Raw genomic sequence first — 17,824 nt, forward strand, 5'->3', positions numbered from 1 at the left:
GAGGCAGTTGAGAAGAAACTGAGGGTGGTTCACCAGTGCAATGCTATATAGAACAGCTGGCGGCACGAGACTGACTAACATGCATGCGTAGGCCGAACAGACACTACTATGAGATATCTCCAATCAAAGGCACAGGGGGCACTAGAGCACCTAGAATGGAGCACCCAGAGGGACACTACTCAAAGAAAGAACTACAAGTTGTTATAGCTAACCCCACAATCCTCACTCCCAAATTGTTATTCCACATGGTTGTCAGACATCTCTACCCCAATTCCTTCTTATAATTCCTTCTTATAACTCTAATTCTCCCTTCGTTTTGGGATTTTACTGTAACCAGACCATTATTTCTCAGATCCTCATTCACATCAAGGCTCTGCCAATGTGCTATTAGCTAGAGAGATGTAAAGTATTTAAGAAAAATAGACTGTTTGAATGAATATGAGGACCACTTTAAGAGAATCCCAGTACTTCCTGTCATCTATCCAAACAGATAAGAGTTTGAACAGAGATATGCTACACCTTAGCCAAGGTTCCTGGACCACAGCTATGGTTTTATTCAGCAAGAGTCAGCAGCTTCTCTGCACTGCTTCTGCCCCATTCCCACTGAGTTATGTAAGGGGTGCACTTCTTCCTGAATTAGACATGCAGATCTGATGTTTGGATTGGGAGAGTATTTTTGAAACACTGTTCAGTTAAGAACACCTAGTCCCAGCATTCTGGGGATTGTAATGCTTTCCAAATTTTCATCAGTGGGAATGTAAAGAGGTCACCTGAAAGAAAAAGAGGTTTCTTACAATAACTGAGTTTTTCAGGGGTGTTGCCCCTGCACATTCTCTCTACCCAACCCACTTTCACTTGTTCCCTATAGACCTATCTATCTACCTTTGGCTCTGGGGTTCAATGAAAGAAACTGAAGTACTTGAGTTACATGCTTCTTATAATCTTGGTCCCTAAATGTTCAGTGCCAAGACCAGGTACCTGTGCAGCTTATCCAATATTTCTGTGATCCTAAGGTGCTGGTCATGAATCCCAATAGTATGAATGTGCAGAAGCAACAACCCCAAGAACTCCAGTTAGTTACCCACAGATAACCTCTTTTTCACAGAACGTATATTTTTATGAACTGCACCAATTTATTCTTGTTAGTAGCTCAGCTACTTGGCTTTTTACTGCCTCTAGAATTCTCAAATGAATGTGATCAAGTTCTGGAGATTTAATTTCTCAAGAGGTACCATTATCTCTTTTTCGATACCTATCTGACAATGCTTCACCCTAACAGATTGAAAAAGTATGATTTCAGATAGGTCACTTTATCTCTCCTTAACACAATGATGAACAGTTTGCATATACTGTAGAAAAGCTAATTTGACATCCGGTTTTAGTCTAGTTATCACTTTCTTATATTTTTTATATGAAAAAGCAGCATTTAAAACTCATGGTAAACTGTTTGTTGCACTTTTCATAAACCATACATGAGAAGAAAAAATATATATATATTTATACATATATATGTGTATATATATATATACACGTGTGTGTGTGTGTTACTTACCAAGAGCAATACACGGTTGCAGTTTGAAGTTGCTGGGTAAGGTATGTTGTACAAAGAATAAACGCAGTGTTATCTTGCCCCTCAGATTCCAAATTACATATGATCTCTAGTACTTCTTTGCAATCCACTTTTGCAATCTAACAAAAACAATGTTATCATGTCAAAAAGAACAATGTAGAGTTTCTTCAGGGATTTTTTTTGCAAAATCTTCTAAATGATGTAAGTTAACAGACTGTATTTAACATTAGTTAATTTTTCTACTTGCAAATATTCCTAGCTTCTTTTGGACATGTGAAATTCAAGGTTTAGGGAAAACCAGGAAAAACTACTCCTGGAGTAAGCCAGTCTCATAACCTCTTTCTTCCTCTCTCAGACTCATAGACTTTAAGGTCAGAAGGGACCATTATGATCGTCTAGTCTGACCTCCTGCACAACGCAGGCCACAGAATCTTACCCACCCACTCCTGTAACAAACCTCTAACCTATGCCTGAGCTACTGAAGTCCTCAAATCGTGGTTTAAAGACTTTGAGGTGCAAAGAATCCTCCAGCAAGTGACCCGTGCCCCATGCTGCAGAGGAATGCGAAAAACCCCCAGGGCCTCTGCCAATCTGCCCTGGAGGAAAATTCCTTCCCGACCCCAAATATGGCAATCAGTTAAACCCTGAGCATGTGGGCAAGACTCATCAGCCAGGCACCCAGGAAAGAACTCTCTGTAGTAACTCAGATCCCACACCATCTAACAACCCATCACAGGCCATATCTACCGCTAATAGTTGAAGATCAATTAATTGCCAAAATTAGGCTAACCCATCACATCATCCCTTCCATAAATTTATCAAGCTTAGTCTTGAAGCCACATATGTCTTTTGCCCCCACTGCTTCCCTTGGAAGGCTGTTTCAGAACTTTACTCCTCTGATGGTTAAAAACCTTTATCTAATATCAAGTTTAAACCTCCTGATGGCCAGTTTATATCCATTTGTTCTTGTGTCCACATTGGTACTGAGCTTAAATAATTCTTCTCCCTCCGTGGTATTTATCCCTCTGATATATTTATAGAAAGCAACCATTATCTCCTGTCAGCCTTCTTTTGGTTAGGCTAAACAAGCCAAGCTCTTTGAGTCTCCTTTCATAAGACAGTTTTCCATTCCTCGGATCATCCTAGTAGCCCTTCTCTGTACCTGTTCCAGTTTGAATTCATCTTTCTTAAACATGGGAGACCAGAACTGCACACAATATTCCATATGAGGTCTCACCAGTGCCTTGTATAATGGTACTAACACCTCCTTATCTCTACTGGAAATACCTCGCCTGATGCATCCCAAGACCGCATTAGCTTTTTTCACGGCCAGGTTTTATGTTCTCCTATGTTCTCCAATAGTCCTCTGTTTATCCTTCCCCATATTTTCTGATATTTTAATTCTCTTTAATAGATTTTTGGCAAGACTCCCTTTGTTGCACTACTGCCAATGGGTTTAAGCTAAAGTACCACTTCAGTTGTGCACCAGACATGCCAAATCCACGGGAAAAAAAACAAACACATTCGGCTTGTTTTTGGCTTAATTGGCTTGAGTTGCTTGTTGGCTAGTTTTTGGCTTATAGCTTGTTGCTTCTTTTCTTCTTTTTTTTTTTTTTAAATCGGCTCCCGGCAAGCAGGGGCAAGAGAGGGAGGGAGAGAGAGAGTCAGGGGTGCACAGTGGGCCTACCACAGTCCCAGACTGCACGCTAGGGGGATCTAGTCACATAGAGTGTTGGGGTTCTTAGGGATTGGCTTGTTTTTGCCTTGTTTTGAAATGGAATTTGCTTGATTTTTGGCTTATTGTGAAAGTCGGGGTGCTTATTTACTGTGTGAAAGTTGGCAACTGTGTTGTGTACATTTCTTTAATTTTACAGTGTACCGGGATTAGATTAAAAAAACAATAATACCCTATTTAAGAGCTATCGACAATCTAGGTAGTCAGATATTTCAAATGTTTAAAAATGAGTACTAGCGAAATAGCTTCAATACTGTCTATTAATCACCAATATTAGCCTTCTGACACAAACACTACAGAATCATAGAAATGACTGACTGGAGGGAAACTTGAAAGATCATCTAGTCCCATCCCCTGCAGTCAAGGCAGGACTACATAATAACTAGATCTTTCCTGACAGGTGTTCATCTAATCTGTTCTTAAATAACTCCAATGATAGAGATTCCACAACCTCCCTAAGCAATTTGTTCCACTGCTTAACTACCCTGATAGTTAGGGATTTTTTCTGATGTCCAACCTAAACTTCCTTCACTGCAATTTAAGACCATTGCATCTTGTTTTATCCTCAGAGGTTAATGAGAACAATTTTTCTCCCTCCTCCTTGTAAGAACCTTTTATGTACTTGAAAAATGTTATGTCCCCCCTCAGTCTTCTATTTGCCAGACTAAACAAACACAGGTTTTTCAATCTTTCCTCATAGGTCATGTTTCCCAGAACTTTAATCATTTTTGTTGCTCTTCTCTGGATTTTCTCCTACTTGTCCACCTCTTTTCCAAAATGTGGCACTCAGAAGTGGATACAATACTCCAGTTGAGGCTTTATCAGCGCAGAGTAGAACGGAAAAATAACTTCTTGTGCCCTGCTTACAACACTCCTGCTGATACTTCCCAGAATTATGTTTGCTCCCCCCCCACCCGCAACACTAACACTTTGACTCCTTCAGCTTGTGATCTCATTAATGATCTGGATGATGGAATGGATTGCATCCTCAGCAAGTTTGCAGATGACACTAAGATGGGGGGGAAGAGGTAGATATGCTGCAGGGTAGTGATAGGGTCCAGAGTGACCTAGACAAATTGGAGGATTGAGCCAAAAGAAATCTGATGAGGTTCAACAAGGACAAGTGCAGAGTCCTGCACTTAGGAAGGAAGAATGCCATGCACTGCTACAGGCTGGGGACCGACTGGCTAAGCAGCAGTTCTGCAGAAAAGGACCTGGGGATTACAGTGGATGAGAAGCTGGATATGAGTCAATAGTGTGCCCTTGTTGCCAAGAAGCCAAACGGCATATTGGGCTGCATTAGTAGGAGCACTGCCAGGAGATCAAGGGAAGTGATTATTCCTCTCTAGATGTGGCCTCACCAGTGCCGAATAGAGTACTCTGTCCAGTTTTGGGCCCCCCACTACAGAAAGGATGTGCATAAATTGGACATAGTCCAGCGGAGGGCAATGGAAATGATTAGGGGGCTGGGGCACATGACTTACAAGGAGAGGCTGAGGGAACTGGGGTTATTTAGTCTGCAGAAGAGAAAAGTGAGGGGGGATTTGATAACAGCCTTCAACTACCTGAAGGGGGTTCCAAAGAGGATGGATCTAGACTGTTCAGTGGTAGCAGATGACAGAACAAGGAGTAATCATCTCAAGTTGCAGTGGGGGAGGTCTAGGTTGGATATTAGGAAAAACTATTTCACTAGGAAGGTGGTGAAGCACTGGAATGGATTACCTAGGGAGGTGGTGGAATCTCCATCCTTTGAGGTTTTTAAGGCCCTGTTTGACAAAGTCCTGGCTGGGATGATTTAGTTGGGGTTGGTCCTGTTTGGAGCCGGGGGGTTGGACAAGATGACTTCCTGAGGTCTCTTCCACCCCTAATCTTCTATGATCCACTATATTCCCCAGATCCCTTTTCACAGTCATTTCCCATTTTGTATGTGTGCAATTGACTGTCCTTCCTGAGTGGAGTACTTTGCATTAGTCCTTATTGAATTTCACCCTATATGCTTCAGATGATTTCTCCAGTTTGTCCAGATCATTCTGAATTGTAATCCTATCCTCCAAAGCACTTGCAACACCTCCCCACTTGGTACTGTCTGTAAATTTTATAAATGTACTTTCTGTGCCATTATCTAAATCTGTGATGAAGATACTGACCAGAACTGAAAGCAGGTCCAATCCCTGTGGGATCCCACTCAATATACCCTTCCATCTTGACTGTGAACCATTATGGAGATGAATGGGGTAATTCAGGGCTATTTTTTCCTCTGCACACTTGGGAAGACATAACCACTTGGTTCAAATTACAGGATTTCTTCATAACCATAAGGACTAGCAACTTAAGACGTGACTAAAACTTAAGTGTGGGATTCCATTTTTTTGTATCACAATGAAACTGCACACTATTAGCAAAGATATTCTTCCCAATCACCAGTACTGCAAAGTCAACCCAAATTTTGAGAGTCAATGCTGCATTCTTTCTACCTTGTGAGTAATCACTAGAAATAAACATTCTCTGGAATAAATTATGCCCTCTGACATCTTTGAAAAACACAGTTGTGCAGGTGTCCATGACAGGAACAATTCAATTGATAACTGAAGATGGAACAGAATCCAGCTCCACCTCTCTAGCAGTAAAATTTTTATTTGTCACTAAAGTAAAAAATACACACCAACAAATCAGTAAGGAATCATTTTTACTACAAAGTAGTGCTGGTATGGTATACCTCCAAATACCTGTTCAGTCTGACCCACAATTATTAACCCAACTTAATAATTGCTTAATTTAGTGATTTGAGCGTGAGACTTAATACATGCAAGGATTTGTGGAACTGTTTGTACAGAACACTGTAGAACAAACAATATACCACAAACAACCTACCACAATCCTAACTCTGGCCCAGTAGGAATGTCAGCCTGCTAGCACACCGTTCACCCAACATGAGCAATTTACATTTTCAAAAACTTACAGTCTCAACTGGATGAGTATTACAGTGGTGACTGTGAGCATTTGTATTAATAGGGAAGCAGTTATTGAATTAGATATTCACATATAACTTCTAGTGCAAGATGCTTTTTGTTTACATTCTGACCCAAATTCTCTTTCTGTTGCAGGTACTTTGTTCCACTCAGGACTTTAAAAAAAAAAAAAAAAAAGGAGTACTTGTGGCACCTTAGAGACTAACAAATTTATTTGAGCATAAGCTTTCATGAGCTACAGCTCACTTCATCGGATGCACGCAGTGGAAAATACAGTGGGGAGATTTTATATACACAGAGAACACGAAACAATGGGTGTTACCATACACAGTGTAACGAGAGAGTGATCAGGTAAGGTAAGCTATTACCAGCAGGAGAGAGGGGAAACAAACCAAAACAACACACACACACCTTTTGTAGAGATAATCAACGTGGGCCATTTCCAGCCGTTAACAAGAAACTCTCCCTCCCCGCCCCCCCTCCAAGTTCAGGGAGCACTGCCCTGTGATTTGGCTCAACTGTTGCTCCTTCCAGGGCTTCCTCAGGAGGACAGACCCATAGGGAACACAATGAGAAGGGGAAGGGGATTGAAGGAAGAGACAACTGTCTCATGGTTAAGGCAGCTGAATACCACCTTGGAGAACTGGATTCTATCCCTGCCTGTGCCACAGATTTGCTATGTGATGCTGATGCAACCAAAGCCTTGTCAACACTACAAATTCTTTCCTGGTATATTTATCTCAAACGAGCCCGCAGTGTAGATTAAGTACTTGTCAATAGGAATTTTTCGGCCCGGATCATACCACCAACTCCACAAATATTATCTATGCTGACAGAAGCTATGTCTACACCAGGGTTTTTGCAGACATAGCTATGTCAGCTGGGGGGGGGGGGGGGGGGGGGTGTTTTTCACACCCCTGACCGACATACCTATGCCAACGTATCTTTGTAGTATAGACCAGGCTCAAACTTTTCACAGGGGGTCATTAATGGTCCCTCTCACTATCACGATGGCTGAGCTGAGACTGGGGGTCTGATTTATGTAAATGGTGAATACACACACACACACACACACACACACACACACCTGCAACTGAAGTCAATGGAAACTGTGCTTTATATGTTCAAAGTACTATCAATAGGAAAAAGTTAAGTTAATGTAGACTTATGGTTGCTTGATGGTATATTGTCCCCTTACAGAGCACTGAGTTGAGGGGGGAAAATCAAGCAAGCAAGCAAGCTTCTGATAACCAGGAAATACAGAGTTAAGACTAAAAGAAAAGGAGTACTTGTGGCACCTTAGAGACTAACAAATTTAATGAAAATATATAAAATATAACGAAAGCTTATGCTCAAATAAATTTGTTAGTCTCTAAGGTGCCACAAGTACTCCTTTTCTTTTTGCGGATACAGACTAACACGGCTGCTACTCTGAAACCACAGTTAAGACTGGCCATGCAAAATTAACTCTCCTCCTCTTCAGCAGTGCTCCAATATACTCTAACACCAGACATACCTTTACCTTGCCAGCCCCAGTTACTGAAATGTACAAGGAAGAGCCTCCTTTTACAACCTATTCATTCTCATCCACAGGATTCCATCTAACACTATTAAATGACAAACAACAAAAAAGGTTGCATATATCACCTTCCCTCTACCCTCTTTGAGAAATGCCTCAGTTTGTACACAGCACATTCTCACAGTGGCCTTTGGCACGGTAAGATTCAGGAAGTTCCAGATCCTGGCATAAACTCTCACACTTAGCCCACTCCCAGGAAAACAGGGCTTTGGAGCGGAACCTGGAGCAGCGGAGCTGCAGGTTTTTGCCTGGAGCTGGAGCGGAGCCGGAGCACAGCTCCAAAGCCCTGCAGGAAAGAATATTAAGCACGTACAATTTAAGAACCACTTCACAGTCTTCTACAACTCCCTTACACTCACTCCCAAGATACAATCTCACTTTCACTTAACCAGCATTAAATAATTAGAATCCTTTCATATTCCACCTCACTGCTGACAATATCCTTTACAGAAACAGCACTATGCCCTGCTATTGACATAACCTACAAAATTCTGAATAGAAATAATTTTACACTGCAGGTACATGTGTACTGCTTCCCTTTCCTCACACAAATGAGGGTGGAAAACAGATCTCATAAATCACAGCCCTGTCTCTCACCTCAGAGTAATCCACACATCCTCCTACCACAAACACACCTTTACCAAACAGGCTCAGCTACTGCCTGCACCATTTAGTGTACACTTAAACACACTGACTGCAGCTGGAGTATCCAAATAATTCCCATTGGCTACTGCCACCTCCAGGGGATCAGAGGGAAGGTGGCATGGGCAACCTTTTCTCCTCTTCTCCTTTTTGTCCTTTAACAGTGTTAGATGAATATCTATGGGTGAGAGTGAATGGGTTGTAAGAGGAGGTGAAGAGCTTGCCCATTTCAGCAACTGTGGAGTCAGCAGAGTAAAGGTATGCGTGGTTGGCCACATAACATTAACTGGGCATTTCCTAGTTTTCAGAAGCTTGAGTTTTTGCTCAACTCAATGTTTTGCAAGGAGACGACATATCAAACAACCTTAACTCTGCATTAATGTAGGTTTTTTTTGCCAATTTCCCTAGTTTTTTTTAACAGGAAAAAGATACATTGTTGTAGGAGTTAGTAGTCATTTAAGGCATTTGTATGTATCATGCCCTGTAATTAACATACCTGAGCCAACCATCCTCTCCACTCCCCCATCCCCAGCTGCACCCCATCAGCCCTGCTTCAGCACATCTCCCAAGCCATGCCCATAGCCCATTTAATGCATTTCCCCTTCCAACCTGGCCACCTCCCCATTACTGTCCCGATGCCTCCCCACCACAAGCAGGGAAGACATCTCCCTGAAACCTTCACTCCCCGGTATACAAACATTTCCATCACTGTTAATTCCCCCTCCTGTAACACAACTCATTGTGTTACCAACTTCACATAGCAGAAAGTCATCAGAGAAACCCTGAAAAGTCACTAGATGTCGCTATGTAACCTACATGAGGGAACATTTCAGACAGATGCAATAAGAAATGTCCATCTCATATGAGGGGAATCTGTCTCCTCTCAATGAGCCAGGGGCACCCAGGGCAACGTCCAAGTGAGGGAGTCTCTCCCCGGGGCCAGGGTCCATGACAGGGAGTCCTGGGGAGTGGGGGTGGGAGGATGGGGAAGGCAATACTCACTGGAATACTACAGTACCCATGAGGCACCAGTTCTCACAGGGTTTGGGAGGCAGTGGCTGAAACTCCATCTCCGCTGTGCACACCTGACCAAGCCGCGCTCATCCAGACTCCTCCCTCTCAACCTGATCATAGCCTTGCCAAGCCTGATAGGGAGCGCCAAACTGTTCATCTGCTGGTGTGTACGGCGACTCCAGGGCAGGATATGTCTGCAGATCAATTACTCTGGCTGCTGCTGCGCAGGCCTCCCCTAGCTTGGCAGGTTTGCAGTCTCCAGTCTGGACACCATCTCCTTCTCTTCCTCCCCCTGCCACCACTCCCCAGGGCTGAGGGCTGCCAGCAGGATCGTTTAGTAAGAAAAGCGTGGAATGGATTTTGTATAGTCACCAAATCATAATAAACTGGCGACTTCTTTCTCTGAATATCACTGTAATTGGCAGTGAAAGTTATTAGATTTGTGGCTGGTCGCTTTGAACTTACTTCCTCGCTAGGGAAACCAAAAAGTCACTAAATCAAGTGACAAAAATTGCTACTTTGGCAACAGTGGTGGCTTGGGTGCACTGGCAGAGCTGAAGGGTGTCAAGCCTCCTTACTTGAGCCAACAACTTCTCTCGCCTTCCCTACCACTTATCCCCATTTATCCTCCTTCCCATAACCCCTTCCACTCTCCCACCTGCTCCCCCACTCCTCCTCTCCCAGGAAGCATTCACATATCTAATCCCCTGCCAAATATTTTGATTACATTCCCTCACAAAATAAACTGCCACCCATGACTCAAATCTTAGCATCTTCAGCCACTCAATTCAAAACTCGTTTTGTTTTAAGTGGGGGTTTGTGATTTACTTATCCTAAATTATGTTAATTGAATGGTAACTTCATAGCAAACACAAGGAGGTCTGTGATTAATTCAGTGATCAGTACCTCTCTGTTTAACAGTGAGAGGCAGCAGAAGAAAAGTTATGGGGGGGGGGGGGGGGAAGAGACCTGTAATTCGGGAACTCCTCAGTCAAATGACCCTAAATATGGATCACCAACACTGACCTGTGGCCTCATGAAGGGCACCAAATTTCAAAAACAGTCAGATTAACCATTGGGATTTTAGAGCATTTACAAGAGTAGAGCTTTAAAGCACCTAAAATGGCAGAAATGGAAACCCTCTAGTTATGTTTCTGTATTGGCACAGACACATTAAGAAAACATGCATTCTCCATTTGGGTCCCCCAAAGATTTAGTGATTGCCATGCACTACCTTGGATAAAACTCAGACCCACATCACATCAATAGTTTGATCTTTAGCTCTCCACAAAAACCCTAAATGGCTTTCCCCCCAGACTTCTCTGGAATCCCTGGCTCAAATGACTTAAAATTTGGGTCACGTAAATAACCTTACCCTGCACCCTTCTGAGGCACACCAAATTTCAAAGAAATCCAACTAACCATGTGGATTTTAGAGAACTTAGGCAAAAGCAACCTTAATTCTGGAATTTCCTGACTGAGTGCTTGTCTATGCAACCTTAATGTTCTTTTAACAGTTTTTGAGGTGTAATTTCCTAGATTTTTTAAAAATGCAAACCAAAAAACATACGTGATATTTTGTGGCATCATACAGATACCCACATGGGTCATCAGCAGGACTGGAACCTTTGGATCTATCAAACATACCTCATCATCTGAAATACTGGAGTAACTGATAGAAGTTGTAGGCTATCCTCTACGTGAACCAGCATGAGAGAGGAATGGGACACTTTGCCTGTGAGTTTCACGGGAATTTACTAACAGTAGTCTAATGGAGGAATGGTGAGACTCAGGAATATTGTGATCCATTCCAGGCTCTTGAGGAGAGTGTACTCTAGTGGGCACAGTCTTCTACCCATTCCCCTCAAGTGTGACCCCTCTTGCCTCCTCCCCTCCTACTTGGCTGTCTCAAACTTGTCTCATCCCCTCTGTGGCTCCTTGTCCCAGTCCTATCCCCAGTCTCCACTGCTCAAGCTTCTCTGGTCCCAGTCTCCTTTTCCCATCCCATCCCAGTCTCTCCCCATCAATCCTGGCTTCCAGTTGCCCAACCCCACCCTTGTTTGCAGTCCCCACTGGCTCCCAGTCCCAATCTACCTCCCACAAGCTCCTCAAACTTCAGACCCCACTACCCCATGGCTTCTTGTCCCAATCTCTTTGCCCAATTGCACCCTGCTGTGCTAGATCAGAGCAGCTCTACCTTTATTCCCCTCTATGGTCCACCAAAGGCACCCACTCATGCTTCCAGCTCCCTGGCCATCACCTCAAGTGGAGACATGTGTCTCTCCCTCTTGATTGGGTTTTTTGCCAAGCTGCACTTTCTTGCCTACACTGAGAATTCCCCAGTAGGTCAGAATGCCTAAGCAGGCTTGCTTTGTTTTCTCCTCAGAGGCTACAAACAGTGTAATTGCCCATAGGTATAAGTTACCACGCTGCCCTTTCTAAGCAAGCACATTTATTCTTAAAGTGGAATCATTACAGAAAAAACATTAAAATGATTAAAAAAATACACTACACATGCTAATAAGCTCATCTGAGATCACCCCAATTCCAACAAAGGCTCTGACAGTGATCTGTTCTTCAAACTCTATCAAGAGGTTTTTTTTGTGGTCACAAGTTCATAACAGCCGCTAGCTTAGAACAAGCATCCCCATGAATAGGTCAAGTTCTTCCAACGCTTCCCCCAAAGGAGTGGGATTTCTCTTGGACAGAATGTCCTGTCCATTTGGTGGATCAGAAAGTAGGCCCTCAGCCCATTTAAACTCAGTCTATTAAAGAGACGATTTCCCGATAGTCTGTTGGTTCTCTGGATACTCCAGTCTGAACGAGTACATCCAAGCCTCTCCAGGTGCTGGTTGCTCTCTGGAGTTTTACAACCTGAATGAATTTGCCTAGTCATCCTCCCCTGTTCTTCGCTCCTGAGGGATGTGGTTCCCCCACAATGGAATTACTTACAATCCCTGGCCCACAATAAACTTAATTCAGTAAGATTTGTCCAGATTACAGGAAATTACCAAATCGGTCACAACAGTCTCCCCACTACCCCCAGTCTCCTTGTCTCAATCTAACGCTCCACTAAAGGTTGGGCTCTTACCCACTCTGCATGTAAATCAGATGGTTTCTTCCTTCATGCTGCCTGGGCCCAACAAGGGGTGTGGCTGCACATGTGTGTCACTGGCAGAACAGAAACGGGGGGGGGGGGGGGGGGGGGGGCCTGCCTGTCTCAGTTCAGGTGCTTGAACTTGAACCACGCATGGCCTGACAACAGTCTCAGCTGCAGCAGCAGGGAAAGTCCTGCTCAACCTCAGGTTGCAGCATGCCCACAGCAGATGGGATCTTTGGGGAATTTAGTGGCATGTACAAATTACTATATCTTTCAAAGGCTTATACGCAATGGGATATTAGATGGGGTGGGATCTGAGATACCCAGGAAAGAATTTTCTGTAGTATCTGGCTGATGAATCTTGCCCATATGCTCAGGGTTTAGCTGATTGCCATATTTGGGGTCGGGAAGGAATTTTCCTCTAGGGCAAATTGGAAGAGGCCCTGGAGGTTTTTTGCCTTCCTCTGTAGCATGGGGCATGGGTCATTTGCTGGAGGATTCTCTGCTCCTTGAAGTCTTTAAACCACGATTTGAGGACTTCAATAGCTCAGACATAGGTGAGAGGTTTTTCGCAGGAGTGGGTGGGTGAAATTCTATGGCCTGCGTTGTACAGGAGGTCAGACTAAATGATCATAATAGTCCCTTCTGACCTTAGTTTCTATGAATCTATGAATAACTTTGCCAAACTTGGACAGATTTTCACAGAGATTGTAGAACGCACATCCTTGACACAAAGGACACCCCCACTGTCAAAATTCAAATCCCTGCTCCAAAGTATGGAGGCTCTAGAGTTTGTCAAAGAAGAAACTGACAATTATTTTTTTTTAAACACAGGCAAAACAACATTTTTTCCCTAACCTAGTTCTCAGAAATAGCTGAAATTCTTGGCTGAAATTTTCCAAAAATATTCAGAGCATGAGGGAGACACATGGCATGGAAATTTCAACCCAAATAGTTAAAAGTTTAGCAAAATTATAAGCAACTGAACAGGATCTAACAATGAAAAGTGTCAGGCAAACTGAATCGACTATGCTACCAGCCCTGCCTATAATACTTGTGGGACAAGTGTGCCTAAGAACTAGAGAGCAAGAGAGCCTCCTGAGCAGTTTTGGAAAGAAGGCATATAAGTAGCTGTACATATATGCGCAACATCTTTCTAAATAAGCATCTGAAGAAACCACATGCCCTACTCCTGCTAATACCAGTTCTTTGCATCACTCTTCGCCACCTTGGCTCAACTTCTTGACTCAAAGTAATTGGCTCTGTGCAGCTCAGCTGTCCAGTTAACTCCCAGGCAAAGCATTGTGACTATGTTTAACAGATTTGCTAACATACACAAAACACCATATTTTCAAATAATGTGTTTGCTCTTAATTTTTTCCCCCTGAACTGAGCAGAGAGGCCTTAATTAGGGGCCTATTCTCTTGCAGCTGGGAAGTGCAAACATCTGAGTTATTCAGCCATATTTCATTTTAAACAATGGCAAGTCCTGTTCACTATCTCTCCTCCCTCAACCCCCAAAAAATATTGTTTAAGAGATTTTGCTCAAACTCCCCCCCACCACAAAGTCTCATTCAAATTGACACCAAGCATTTAAGATTTCAGCCCAACCAGTGAATTCAATAAAAAAATAACAAGTGGGGTTATAGTGGCAACAGTTTTCCCACCTTGATTACAATGTTCACTATTAGCACAGTTGTCACTACACTGAAAAAGAAAAAGATGTTTGAATCAAAGTAGTCGGAATGGGTCATAAAGATTCAGGCCAGTAGACACTAGAGGAGTTTGCCCATGGCTCCCCAGGCCTCCTTTTCTACATTAGTTTTCATTCTATTAAAACAGTCATTTTGTTCTTTGCATCAGAAGAGTACAGAGTCACAGTGCATAGGGCAGCTGAAGGGAAGACTTTAGATTTATACTTGAAGCATACGAGGATCTAACACACAAACCTTTTTTGCATGATGTATAAGCCCACATTAATAGACTGTATATAATGCATATGTGTATCTGTAGCAACAACATTAAATGCACTTTCATACTACTGCCTGAAGTCTTTATATTTTAGTTTTTCTTTAAAAACTCTATAACCTTAGCATTAGCCAAACTGATTTAGAAATGCACTTGATAGAAACTTCACACATTAATAGGGGATATGATTACTAACCTCTTTAATAGAGTCTTCATTAGGCAGCATAGAGCACAAACATGTGATGTAGGCTTGGCGAAAAGATGATACATTTGAAATTTCTGGAGAATCTGCACACAATTTTGACAAGAAAGTAGCTTGTGGAATGCAGTTTGACTTCATCAAGTGTTTTACTCGCATCTGCAGAAAGGAAGGCCCTTCTCGTGTAACCAATTTATTGACTAGGAAAAGAAAAAAACCTTTGAGAATACACCAAATTTACAGTTGGCACTTAGTTGTCTCATTGCATTCACACCACTTTGATTTTGTAAGAAACATGCTGAGGTCTGGTCAATGTTTAGATAAGAGATATGAAACCCTTGTTGCAGTAGAAATGGACAGTAATGAATAAGCAGTGGTGTTCTTTCATACAAATTAGCACACTAGAAGTGCACCTGTGTAGCAATAAGGGAATGCTATGCTACAAAAGTAGTGCTAGTATATTAGTAAGGAATGGTAGCTTCTTTGGCTCAGTAGATACATTACAGCACAGCATTAGGAGACACGGACAGCGATGGCACTACTCATATCCTATAGTAGTTTTCATACGACTAGAAATATTAAATTTGACCAGGACAACCAGGGTAAAAATCTAGTAATTGAGTTTTGTCTACCTACACTTTTTCCTGTACTTTAAGTTGGGTAAGTTTAATATATTTTATTTCTACAGCATTTATGACGAGAAAATTAAGTATCTCAAACAATACACTAAACACTTATGTTCAGCAAAATAAAAGCATGCTTTATGAAATGTGTCTAAAATCTAGTTATATCACTACCAAAAAATTACAAAATATAGAAGTCCTTTTCTGACATTAATTCTGTGGAAGGAAGGAAGAACGAAAGAAAGAAAGAACTAACGAAAGAACCAACGAACAAAAGAACGAAAACAAACTACTTGACTTCAAACAGGAATTAATTCATAGAAGTTCTATGGCCTGTGTTACGCAGGAAGTAAACTGGATGATTACAGGTTTCAGAGTAGGAGCCGTGTTAGTCTGTATTTGCAAAAAGAAAAGGAGTACTTGTGGCACCTTAGAGTAACAAATTTATTTGAGCGTAAGCTTTCGTGAGCTACAACTCACTTCATCGGATGCATCTGATGAAGTGAGCTGTAGCTCACAAAAGCTTATGCTCAAATAAATTTGTTAGTCTCTAGGATGATTACAGTTGTCCCTTCTGACCTTCTGCTCTATGAATCTATGAAAACTATTCTAAATACACAGGTGTCCTGTATTCACATTCAAGCCCAACCCAATTTTAAAAACCCCAAAACAAAACAGCCTCAGTGGCACAGGCAGGGTCTCAGGGTAGCCACCTGAGTACTATCCCACACAACACCCTGATACATACTTGGGTGGCCTGCCTGAGTCCTGGCCTGCATCACTGCAGCCATATTGCTATTTTTAATGTGATTGCTCAAGTGAAGCTTGCATGTCTGTCTATCCACGTTCCCAGCTGCAGTGCAGACACACCCATTGGTGCCTGAGCTAAGATTCCCTAAAAAGGGGGTTGTCTTCAATCCATTTGTGACCATTTATGTTCCACGAATGGTACTAATACCCACTGTTTGCATTGCTGAGTTCTTCACCGAACGGGTGACAAACTCATAATGCTCCCAACATATATTACTGTTTGGCAGAAAGGTGATACTTATTAGGCACCTAAAAGATCTGATGTTCAAAGATGTCAAGCAGATAAAGCTCTCATTAACTTCAATAAGATTTGTTGGCATTCAGCACTTCTGAAAATCATGTCACTTATTTAAATGCCTACCTATGGATTTAGAGCCTCCACTTTAGACATCCAAGTTTGAACACTGTGGCCAAGATCTACATCTGCAGTACTGACCAATTACCTTCCTTCAGGTGCTAGTCTTCCACATGAAGGACCTGGAGAAGAATAGCCTATTGCGTTACTTGCCCCATGGGCTGTATGTTTGATACCACTGTGCTAAAGAAAGCACTCCAAGAAATTGTAGAAAAGAAGGTAGGAAGTGTAGCTGAGCAGACGCAACACATATTAAAGTCTCCAGGTACTAGTAAGCAACCCTTTTTTCTCCTTTAAGAGTTGCATCTGTATACCACCTATCTTGGGAATGCAGAAAGAAGTAACTGATTAAAGGGAGACAGAAAAGAAGGGCTTCAACTAAACTGAGATTCCACTCTTGCCCATACCATGTATCATATCATGGTGTCAAATACAGAATAGTGCTGTGTAAGAGTAAGAATGAACCTTGCCTATCCTAGAGAACTAAACTGATGAGAGCACTAGCATGAAGTACCCTGTAGTGGGGCGATCACCCCGCTCCGGCTCAGAAAGGGTTAAAAGCCAACCCTTGGAGAGGGCTGGTGCTGAGAGCCAATTAGGAAGAGGCAGGAGGCAGCCAATCAGAGCTGGCCAAACCACTATAAAAGAGAGCAGACCAGAAGGGGTAGGTAGTCAGTCTCTCTCCAGCCTTGGAGAGAGATGGACCAGGCTGCCTGAAAGAGCAAAAGGTACCTTGGACAGTGCAGTGCTGGGGCAGGGCAGGAGGAGATGGAGAAGCTCCAGCCTGGCAAACCCCCAGGTAGAAGCCGTGCAGTCAGGGCCGGAGGAGGTACTAGGGCTGTGGGGAAGCAGCAAGGGAAGGAAGAGACACCTGGTCCAACCCCCCTGGCCAATGATGAGCGGACACTTCAGACTGCAGTTTGCCCCTGAGCGAAGGAGCTAGATGAACACTGGCAGTGGGTCACTGAGGCAAGGTGGGATTAGGGGATTGGGGTTCCCGGAGAGGGGAGGACCCCAAACGCATGGGGGCACTGCTGCAGGGCAGTACCCAGGAGAAGGGGCACTGTGGGCTGGTGAGGGACATGGAGCCTGAAGTACAGTGGTGGAGGTTGACCAGGAAGCAGGTACCGGTATGGAGACACCGGCCAGCAGGCGGCGCTCCAAGGCGAGTGTGAGCTAATGCCCAGACTGACCACCAGGAGGCGCCGCGGCGGCGAGTGCCCGCCCTGCTACATACCCACAGTGCAACAGCTTGTCCAC

At 43.1% G+C, this 17,824-nt stretch overlaps 1 protein-coding gene across 1 annotated transcript in view; it reads right to left on the bottom strand.

The window, feature by feature from the left end:
• RLF (RLF zinc finger) overlaps positions 1–17,824 on the bottom strand; it is a 104,008-nt gene that overhangs the window by 49,305 nt on the left and 36,879 nt on the right. Inside the window, exons 5-6 of the mRNA XM_007066079.4 lie at positions 14,774–14,976; positions 1,553–1,689 (exon numbers count right to left, since the gene is read on the bottom strand). Of these exons, the coding sequence (XP_007066141.3) occupies positions 1,553–1,689; positions 14,774–14,976 (340 nt within the window). The remainder of the gene's footprint in view (positions 1–1,552; positions 1,690–14,773; positions 14,977–17,824) is intronic.

Source organism: Chelonia mydas, chromosome 19 (genome assembly GCF_015237465.2).
Source record: "Chelonia mydas isolate rCheMyd1 chromosome 19, rCheMyd1.pri.v2, whole genome shotgun sequence".
Taxonomy (NCBI): Eukaryota; Metazoa; Chordata; order Testudines; family Cheloniidae; genus Chelonia; species Chelonia mydas.